The 11467-nt window shown below is 39.2% G+C and overlaps 1 protein-coding gene across 2 annotated transcripts in view; it reads right to left on the bottom strand.

Moving 5' to 3' along the window:
- LOC138617258 (adenylate cyclase type 1-like) overlaps positions 1-8570 on the bottom strand; it is a 38504-nt gene extending 29934 nt beyond the window's left edge. The window contains exons 1-3 of one of the 2 annotated variants that reach the window (XM_069692070.1): positions 7498-8570; positions 4373-4522; positions 3967-4085 (exon numbers count right to left, since the gene is read on the bottom strand). In XM_069692070.1, coding sequence (XP_069548171.1) covers positions 3967-4085; positions 4373-4522; positions 7498-8106 — 878 coding nt within the window. In that variant the 5' untranslated portion in view covers positions 8107-8570. The remainder of the gene's footprint in view (positions 1-3966; positions 4086-4372; positions 4523-7497) is intronic. The other variant, XM_069692071.1, reaches the window with a different exon arrangement.
- Between the last annotated feature and the right edge of the window lie 2897 nt (positions 8571-11467).

Consider the following 11467-nt stretch of genomic DNA (forward strand, 5'->3'; position numbering starts at 1 on the left):
CATGGATCAATGCACAAAATAAAAAACTAAAAAACTACTGCAATGGAGTACCAGTGCAAAGTACATTTGATGTGTGCAGTGAATTACCCAACAATTAAGCTAAGAGCTGGATAAAAAAAAACCAAATAGATTTGAAGACAAGGCAATTATTTCAGAGCTCTGATTTTGAAAAAGGCTGAAACTTGAAGAAATGACTGAGTGCCGCGTGACTGTGCATTAAGTAAAACCATCCATGACATGCTGCAGAGAGCATCCCCTTGAATGCATGGACCCAGTGTCTCATGACCTGACGTGACCCTTGGCTGCACTTAGTTCATTTTGACTGTGTTTGCCTAATTTGAACAACATTCACGACATTGTGTTCACACGTCTGCGCAGAGCAGACATGCACAGAGCATAAGTCCTGTGGTCCATTCAAAGTCCAGGTCATTAAAGCTACAGTACGCTCGGTTGCATAAATGCAACAGGATAGTCCTTTAAATCAGAATGCCTGATCAGTTCCAGATTTACAGTGATACCGGTCATCAGTGTCACTATGATGTACTTTATAAATACCATACAACATTAGTCAATTTAAAATTAGCCACACATATTTGTGTTAGTGACTGCATACTCAGCTGATAATTTTGTTTTATAATTCATTATCTCACCTGCACCAGCAACTAGTTCCACCTAACACATTGTAAAGGTACATAAATCCAGGGATACATGAAATAAGAGAACATACTCTGTAATTATTAGCCATATTCACGTGCCCTCGGACAGGCAATCTACATCAAACAGACAGATATATATATATATATATATATGTTGTGTTGTGTTGTGTTGTGTTGTGTTGTGTTGTGTTGTGTTGTGTTGTGTTGTGTTGTGTTGTGTTGTGTTGTGTTGTGTTGTGTTGTGTTGTGTGCTGAGCATGCAGTTAAAATCTCAAACATCTGTGATATATGTTTTACTTTATAGCACTACTTTTAATATACGTCTGCATAACATGATTTCTATTTAAATGGACATGTGAAAACTGTATACTGTACACACATTCACTGACATTCGAAATGTGTTATGCAACCTGGTGGATTTACCTGTGGATTGCCAGAGAAATTTGACAGAATTTTTAATTTGTTAAGGGATAATTTTCCTTCAGGAATCTCACACCCTGAAAGGACTCGTGTTTTTTTTTTTTATTATTATTATTATTTTTTTTTTTATCAATTTAACCCCTGAAAAGCGCAGATATCACAAACTAGGACTTGAATGACCTCCAGCAAACTCTTCAAAACAAACACTGCAGCTTTTTTTGCAACAGCTGTAAGTAACTCTTGTCTGAGTCTTTGCCTTTGCTTTTGCCTTAGCCAAACCTAACTGTACTGTACCATAATCACTGCTGCAGATCAAAACCTCAGTTCAGCGACAGCATCGAGGTAATCTCAGTCAATTAACTAAAAGCAAGCGCTAAAGTTCACTTGAATACGGCATACAATACATACCTAATTAATCCTGTGGGAAGTCAAACTTTATAATGTCTAATATTACCTAATAAATCCCCCCACTCACAAGCTCATTCATCATTTCCTCTCCAATGGCACATATTAGAGAAGAGTTATTCCTCCCAATTATGCTAATCTTTTATTTCCCTCTGTGGGAGGCATTACTGAAGCTATTTTGGCAGAGGTGATTTCAACTGAATCACATAACGGAATACACAAGCCATGTGCCAACTCAAGGGTTAACTTTGGATGGCCCCTCTGGAGATACAGTATGTGGGCAGTAGACATGCTTACACAAGGCCAATAAACGGGGAAACTTTACAAATATAAACTGTAATTTAACAAAGGGTAAGTGAGCATCTACAAACATTATAAAAACCTCCAGTCAGTTACCCAAATAGGTCATCTTGGAAAACTTTGAGCCTTTTTATTTTTCTGATATTTCTTTCATTGCAAACTCATTGAATGCGGAAAATCATTCCTCACATCCTTCTCATCATTGTTTTTTTCTGTGAATTATTCAATGCAAAGTTAACTTATATAATACAAATTTTCTTTAAAGGCTTACTACTTTATATGTCAGCTCAGCAACTTTGTATCTGTTTTGCAAAGTGGATATAATAACCTTATTGGTGGGAATTTGTTTTGCCTATATTTACTGTATGTGCGTGTGGAAAAATAAAATTATATAAACAAGCTTAATGGAAATGTTTTTTAATTGTAAAACAAAGATGGGTGAAAACATGTTCACTAAATTATAAAGTCATGATTAGTCTGAGAGCTCTTAAATTAAAAGCATGATGTGATACAAAACAATGCCTGTTCATAATTCATTAGTGTTTTAATCATGTAAAAAATAATGATGTTAATTTTTGGTGGTGACATGATAAATAAAGTGATGATTTAATTACTGGTGGTTTAAAAATATAAATTCTTCTAGTAATAATTTTTTTTAAATTTTTTTATCATATACTTTAACCCTCACTAATTAAAATGTGTGTCGATAAGGTGCTATAATATGACACATATGTTGTTAAATACTATGTCAAAAGTCATACACTTTCAGTGATTGATAACTATAATATTCCTTTGATTGGATTTTAATCAGACTCTGCCCACAGTCTCAGAACATAATAAAGAAAAGTGAATAAAATGTGCTGCACACAGTTTCTAATTACAGTCCACCCAAATCACATAAATCTAGTCTGCATCCAGTCTAGATCACCCTCAAAGGGTGGCGCTATCTGAAGGAGTTCAAGGCACAAAAGCAATCAGCACAGCTCCACAACAGATCTGTCCATATTTAACCAGCGTGTGCACACATAGGCGTACACGTACACACACATACACGGCGCATTACGCAACCAGAATTTAGTCTCCATTGCATTTAATCCCCTGTAGCAACTTAATCCTGGGGCTAAGCAAACTCTCCTCCTCAAGCTTCCCTGCTGCTCTGAGAACACAGAGGAGAGGAGGACAAGGAAAAGATAAGAGAAGGAAACAAGGAAATGCCACAGCATGGAAGGGAAGATTTAACTATACAGTAAAATACACCGAGCAAAATGGGTAATGCAAAGGAGAATAAAAACATCTGACTTTTGCAGAAAGTGCAGCAGGGAACGTCATATATTCAAGCTTACCTTTTTCTGACAAAAGGTCGAAGGTCAAACACAACTAACTCGTGAATCAGGAGGAAAAGTGTCATCGTGAGATGCAAATATGCACTGAATGCTGTAATTTAGCAAAACGATGAGATTTTTGTACTTGACTTGAGGATTTCAAATTTTGTATTCAGTTGTAGTTACTTTGCAGATTGGGATTTTACAAAGAAAATGTATGATCAGTTCAGAAAATATGAATAATATGAATAATAACACGAGTGATTGCATAATCAGCGCTTGATATTTTATTTTCCTAATGATACCACTTTTACTTTAGTGACTTTTTGAATGCTGGACTGTTGCTTTTAAAGCAACATTTTACATCATGGTGTTGCCACTTTATTTATCAGAGTCCACGCAGCATTTCTCTATCAATGGTCCAAACTTTGGTACCCATATTAAATAAATAGAAAGTGCAATTTAATGTTTTTCCGAGGACTTCAATGTTATCTGGACTATAAAAACAAGTAACTTTAGCTAACCCTTGATATTCAGTATGGGGAATTAAATATTTCAGTTTTAGCAGCCTGGGGTGGTATTAATGTTTTAGGACAATGTTAGGTCAGATCACACAACATCGTATAGCCCTCAGTGTTCCTTCCAAAGGACATGTTTGGTAAAGTTATTCAGTTCTTTTTTTAGCATGCATTGTAATGCATTGAGACAGTGCTTGGTCCACTGTTTTAGCCGAAAATGAGGAGAGAGTAGTATCTCCAAATGCCACTGTTAGAAGTGGCCAGGCTTAAGTCACTTCACAGCTGGTAGTTTAAAGGTCACTAGGACCGGTCTGCAGTTGTGTTGCATTGATGATAGAATCCTACCTGACATTGTCATGGCGCTGGATGTAGATTTTGTGAAAGATCCTTTCTGGGGGCTTCAGGAAATCCTCTTTCATCTCCATAGCTACGTTCCTGGGCAACAGACTCATTAACAGGCGCTCCTGAGTGTGTGTATGTGTATGTGAGAAAGAGAGAGGATGGGAGGGGTGGGGAGTGGGGGTGGGGGGAAGAAAAGATAAAGTAAATCATTTGTACAGTCAAACTGAGCAAAGTTATCATAGGAGAAAGTGTTAGTGGCGATAAGAAATGTGCTAGACAAAAAGGCATGAAATCTAACAGAAATGAATAATGTGTTGAAATGACTCACAGCATTGGGTGTGTGTGTGGGGGGGGGGGGGAGAACACATCTAATTTTACCCACAGTTTAAGCGGTGCACGCTGCCTGTACCTGTTTCTCATTCTCATCTTCCATACGTAGTTTCTCTTCTATGTAGTTGCGAGCCTGGAGGAAGGCCTTCCTCTGGGCTCGTTCTGTCAGGATGCGCACAAACAGCCCTGACAGGTTGACACTAGTGAACAGTACTGTGTTGGCAACCAACTGCAAAACAGAAAAAAAAGGAAACACAGTTTTAATTCTTTGGTATAGTTATTAAAGACACATACAGTATTAGGAAATCGTTAGGGAAAGCTGTGAATGTTCTAACCACAAGACAATTTGTGCATTTAGTTCATATTGCAAAAGACATCTTTATATATTCTTTTGTGTGTCACTATAAATGCATGGGTACTTAAGAATGATAAATGAAAAGTGAATTTATATCTAATCTAATTTGTACAGTAAATAACCAAATCTTGAACATGTAACTTGTTTGATGTTCTATCTTTGTGAATTTGTTTGTGTGCACTGGTGCATAGCACATTCCAGTACAGTATACACATAAACATATATGTACATTTGTGTGTACATATGCATATTTGCAAATGTATCCCTGCTATTGAGTTCCTGAAAATGGGGTTTAACTACCCCAAAGAATCCTTTTTTTAGGTTGTTATAGTACTTTATCAATTTATTTATGTGTTTTTAACATACAACATGTATAAGTTACAGTCTTTGATTATGTTGTCCAATAAGTAAAATTGTTGAGAGAAGTGGGGCCTAATATTTCTCTATTTTCAGTGTCTTTGGCATTAAAAGGTCTGAGAATCTGTGCTCTGGTTCATCCATCACAACAGATGCACAGCAGCATGGCTGCTTTTAACCTTGTGCAGGACACAATGACTTTCTTTTACTTGACTGAGGTTGGCTGACACTAACTTTGTAAACAAACCCGACACAGTCCTACCTCCAAAATGTACATGAGCAAGCTGTCACTGTGGGTAATAATTAATATCCATAAAAATAAAAAATAGAAATCATTTCATTCAATCTGTATTCATCATTAGTGTTTTTATGTCGTCAATCATGGAGCATATGTGACCTCAAGAAAATACATTATACTTCATATATAAGAAGTGCAGCGTCATTTCACAGCATGTATGTTTCACTGATCATCATAAATACAATTCGTATTATTCTTCTAAAATGCAACAAACTTCTAACAGCAAAGACAGCCGTGTTTCCCAGTGCAGTGAATCATGAACTGCCTTGAAAAGGCTGTTTTTTTTGGCAGCAGCTGTCTGTCTCTGTGATTGACAGGAGTGTTGGCAAGCATCAACATGTTCAAATGGAGCTCAAGTTACTTTACAGCCTGGAGTAAATAAATGTGGACATCTGAGTTAATTGGTGTAAAACACTTAATCTTGTCCTTTTCTGAGGTTATAACTGCAATTTTCCCACAATTGACCTTAGTGCACTACTTAAACACTCTTGCAGCAATCTAACCCATTAAAGATATGTATACTGATACGTTGCAATAAAATTACAATCGTCACGTTAACTCTCGTTTTGTAAAATAATTATTTTAAGGTGTGTTATAATGTTGATATATAGCTGCAGCAATGTATTGCATAATAATAAGGCTAAACAATACAAGGTTTCCATTTAGTATGTTGTCGATGTTGTGCTTAATGTTAATGGTTGGTGATATAAACAATCTCTTGAGGACCGGGGACCTTATTTATAGTTGTCATTATAGTTACGTAGTGTGAATGTGCTTTGGATTGGGGTCTAATTTATTATATTCTTAATGTTATTGTTTTATGCTTAAGCATATAACATTTTTCTTGTATTAATACTGTACTTTTATGAGTCTGTATTCTTGAAAGACAAAATGTAAACTGTGCTCACTTATTGCAATGCATGGCAGCAAGACACAAAGCTGAAGAGTAAAGAACCAGAACTATCCTATTTTTCAAGGTATAGTGTGCACTTGCTTTAGTAATACGATATCTAATGTAGACTGAGCCGTGGATGTAGACAGTACTGTAGGCTGAGTGCCTGGGACCTATGTGGGTGGTAGGTACAAGCCCGGGTTGTGCGGGGTCATGCCACACAGCTCATCTCTAAGCTTAATGGATTAGCTATCTCTGGTGCTAACACTGTCCTTCACATGGCTATGCAGGTACCTCATAGGCTACATGCAGGAAAACAATCTCCCCCTGCAAATACGGCGTCATCATCCGAGGGCGTGATGAACTGATCAAATCTCAATTTAGTTTCCGAGAAATGCACAATCTTCATTTCATATGTGGCACGTAGGCACAAATGTTCCATTACCCCTGGAGGGTTGACTGATGTGACATATCTTCTTTCCCCACACCTGATGACAGACAGAAATATGTGTGTATGTGTGTGTGTCTCACCGTGACAGAAAAAGGTACAAAGATACAAATGTACAGAGAGTGGTGTACCAATTTCTATTTCAGATCTGAAATGACATACATGACTTTGCCCTCTTTTTCATAACTGAAACATATACTGTAATGAAAGCAGTGCGTCCCTCCAATTTGCCCTACTTCTGGTGCTGGCAGGATGTCACTCAAGTTCTTTATTTCCAGCGAGCTCCTGTGGGACTGACAGTCACGGCCATATAGAATGCTTTGCTTAGTCTTTTCTGTTTGTTTGTTTGTTTTCTTCAGGCCTACAGGTATGCATCACCACAGTTGTGCAGTATCTCACCTTTACTTCACACTGACAAATATGTAGAATTTATTACAGATAATTGTATTTGAGACGAAGAGAAAGGGTCTTACTTTGTGTTTGTCCACCACATGTCCCCGGGTTCTGATGTAAAAAAAACTGCTTTATGGCTTACAGTTGTATTTAACGCAATCTTCTAACTTGTCTTTTTTTGTAACTAAAACTGGTCCAGGCAGAAATAGGGTGTTATCGCTTTTGTCAGATTTGATCAAAGCCTGAGCAAAGCCCATCAAGTGTAACCACAGGGAGCTCTCCTTGGTGCTGAACAGACGTTTAAATTGTGTGTTTCTGCCATGGCTTCATGTTATATTTCACCACATTTGCGTGCAGATAATATTGAAATTATAATGATAGTTATATACATACGGATACTAAAAGTATCCACGATTACCATGCTGCAGAGCCACTATAATATTGGTGTAACATATACTTACAGTTCTCCATAGTTTCTGTGTTTTCATCGTGACAGAAGTGGCAGTCACAATTAAATGCGAGATGGAGACCATTATTCCAAACACAACAGCCAAGAGTGTCCGCACAGGTAGAAGCACATAGGCGACGAAGGTGACCAGGATTAGTTGCCACATGCCTTGCTCCGGGGACGTCGGGGGCTCCATCCCCATCGCGCCCAGGGAGAAGGGACAGCAGAGGAAGGAGAAAGTGAAGCCGAAGAGCAGGGTCAGGTTAACAATCTGTTGGAGCTGAGTCACTTGCAAGTACTTGACATTAGTTACGATGAAGAGGGAGACGAAGATGACACAGTGGACCGGATGGGACCCCTTGGAGATGGTGAGGCTGGGGCCGGACAGCAACTCCACCACGGCAAGTGTCGAGGACAGGAAAATGAGGACGGCCAGGGCTTTGAGGGTGGACGTCTGCTCCAGTTTCAGGTTGTAGTTCTGAAAGAGGGACTCGAGTTCTTTGCAGTCGAACTCGTCCTCGCACACGATGGTGGTCAAAGGGACACCCGGTGGACAGTGACTTCTCTTCCGCCTGGTTTTGACTTTCTGAAACGGTATTTCCTCCATGTCAGTGCCATTCATAAAATGAATACCTGCTCACAGCTCAGCTCAAACGGAACACCGGATCCCACGCCGACACAGACCGTAGCCAACGGTAAAAGACGCGTACAGCAGGCTGAAGGCAGAGCGTCCCAGATTGCGGAGACTGGCCGGTGGCCACAGACACGCTCCACACTATCCACAGGTTGGACTGTGTTGTTCATAAAGATCAGCTTGCGAGCAAACCTTCATTTCACGGCTGTCTTTGAAGACGATCTGCAAAATATATGCAGCCTTTCCCAATTTTAGCCTCCGTTTGAGCGCCACGTGAGGAGCACACGACGTCTAGTTCTGATGGTAACAGCTTTTTGCGGGGCTCAGATAGGATCACGCCTGCGCATTATGAGGTGAAGATAAGACAGGTCTCAGCTACTCAACACACACAGTCAAGACGATTTGACTGGTGCGGCTACAGAGCGTCCCTGTCCAGTCTGACAGAACAGTGCATACATCAACCGTAATGGAAATGTCCTTTTCTTTTCCACCTGCATATGACATGTTTCCATCATTAAAGCCATTAAGTGCTATCTATTTTTTTTTTTTTTTTTTTTTTTTTTTTTGCATTTAGCCCACTGATTCGTTTATACTCATCTCCTTTAAGGACACACATTCATACACAATACAATGGAGAGAAAGAAGCAGAATTGATAGCTGTACTGCATGTCACTCTTTTCAGACCGTCATTCATGAAATCCTACTCTTTTAAGCTAGCAGCCAGTGTATTTGGTTGGCACAGACTTTGGATAACATGATTGCATACCATTCATCATAAAAACCTGTGTGTTGCCAGTGAAGCAGCCACCCTCACCATCAGCACCCTTTTGGCATTCAGAGGGTGGTGTCTCATTTATTACATGGAGAAGATTAGTCATCCGTCACAGGCTGCCGTTGCCATGACCCGTCAGTGCCAGAGAGGGTGTAAGAAAGTGACAGATGGATGGCCCATGCCAAAGTCCAGCACTCCACCATGCTACCAGGACACTCACATGCCTTCTGCACTCTCTCTCTCTCTCTCTCTCTCTCTCTCTCTCTCTCTCTCCCTATCTCAGCTGTTAGTGTTCTGGCTTTCACTGATCCAACACAGCTATGGAATGAGTGTACACAGTGTGACAGGTAAACAAAGACAGTTGAAATGGATGGGATGCAAATGGAAACAGAGAAGTAAAGTATTTGACAGCTTTCCAAATTCTGAGACAAAAAAGGAGGCAACTTTCTATACGACTGGTAAGACCACTGAGTAACATCAAAGCAAGTGATTTGTGACAACAACAAAAAAAGAAATATTTTAACATGCTGTATTTCTCTATTACCAGCTCTAATATATCTGGTAATAGAGACAATTAATCAGCAGCAATTCTGATTATCAATTCATCAGTCACTTCTCAACAAAGAATGCCAAACATTCTCCATCTCCAGCTACTCAAATACAGAAATATTGTTGCTTCCTTTGTTTCATCCATCCATTTGTTATCTATACTCGCTTTATCCTGGAGCCTATCCCTGCAAAGGCGGGGTACATCCTGGACAGGTCGGCAGTCCATCACAGGGGCAACACAGAAAGACAAACAGAAGCAGACATGGGCACTCGCATTCACACCTGCAGGCAATTTAGAAACACAAATTAACCTAACATGTGTGTTGTTAGATGATGGGAGGAAGCTGGAGTACCCGGAGAGAACATGCATGGGGAGAAAATGCTAACTTCACACAGAAAGGTGATTGTAAATTAAATATCTACATTTTGAAAAGAAATTACAAGCACCAAGAAGATGTCACCTGGAAAACCATAATAGATAAGGAGCATTCTCCACTATTTTGGGGCCAAACAGATAAAGAACCCTCGAAGACACATTTTAGGGTAAATAATGATGATAATAATAAATAATAATCAATTGTGTCTCTCCATGTGCATCATTCTGCAAGGTTATTAACTCACTTTAAGTCAAATATTAAAGTAAAGTTATAAGCAAATCCTATTTTGAGCGCAGGAGGAACCAAATTAAAATAAATACATTAATTAACAATGAAAAGAATCATTACTGCAGCCCTAGTTGATATAAACCTTGACATCTTCATCAAACCTTCTTGCTGTCACTCCAAATGACTTGTCAGAATATTCAGCTCTGTTGCTGTGTCCACAACACTAGACTTCACCTTTCCTTCTTGTACGCCTGCCAGTCTCATGTCTGTTATCTATCCCTGCTCTGCTGAGAGAAAGATGTAGGACACACACAGGGTGTGGGAGACTTTTACACTGATATTCTGTCTTATCTAGAAGGCTTTTTTCCCCAGTCACTTTTCACTGGACTTTATTAGCTAACACATAAAAAACACTCGTGTTATTGTGTGTCACCTCTCAGTGACTGCCTCTCACAAAGGTGATATGCAAATGAAACTGTGCAGTGTTGTCATTTACAGTCTGTCGACCAGAGTGTAATTCATCAAGCACTGATTTTCTGTCATCGCCTTAATCAATAGTTCAATATTCCTTCTGTAGCATCCCTTAAATTAATCTAAATAATGAGCACTTTCAATTGACATCTTGCATTCCGTTGAGGCAAACGACATGAAAATCAACAACATTCAAATTTGTATATACTGGATGTAGCTGCAGGTTTGCAAATTTGTTTTTCTCTTTGACTGTGGCAAATTTCCACTTGGTTTCTTTGCATTTGAGTGAAGGCGTGTAGTATTCCAGGAGGACCTCTTGGCCTGTTTGTGGCCAGGTACATTGTTGGATGAGAGAGGAGCCATCGTACAATATAAATGTGTTATTCCCTGTGCTTTTGATGGCTTCAGGTGTAAGTGCACGGTCACACTCTGCCAGCCCTCATCTTCTGAGAACAAAGAAAGGTCTTGTGGGAGTTCACACCACAAAGCTGTTCTCCAAGGGCATCGGACAAGGAGACGGCAGCCAGCTTCCTGCTGCCTGCCTCTCTACTAAAACTCATCTTCACTTCCTCTGTGTCAGTCTTTCTATTTCTGTCTCGTACTCTTTCATCACACAAAAAACCTCTGACTGAAAGACATGAAACAGCTGAGCATCTGAAATGATGCAAAACAGCTGATTATGTATCTGACATATTTACATTGCAAAATTGTTATTTGAATAACTACTTGATGACTCAACTGCCTGAGCTCTCTGGAGCAATTAAAATGTTCTTCACCACATGTCACTTGTATAGCTTTTTTCCAAATGCTCATTTAAAGAATATAGAAGATCTTAGCAGCCAACATTTATGTAGCGTTTGTATAGAGACTTTTGTCCATGTCTCATATTTGGTTTCTCTTGTAAAATTGAGCAGTGAAAAATGTCACTCTCATTCCTTCTAAAAAAAATAAT

This window comes from Brachyistius frenatus, unplaced genomic scaffold, assembly GCF_029030835.1.
Source record: "Brachyistius frenatus isolate BFR_SWC_R1_liver_20210118 unplaced genomic scaffold, ASM2903083v1 Contig_12, whole genome shotgun sequence".
NCBI classification, from domain to species: domain Eukaryota; kingdom Metazoa; phylum Chordata; class Actinopteri; family Embiotocidae; genus Brachyistius; species Brachyistius frenatus.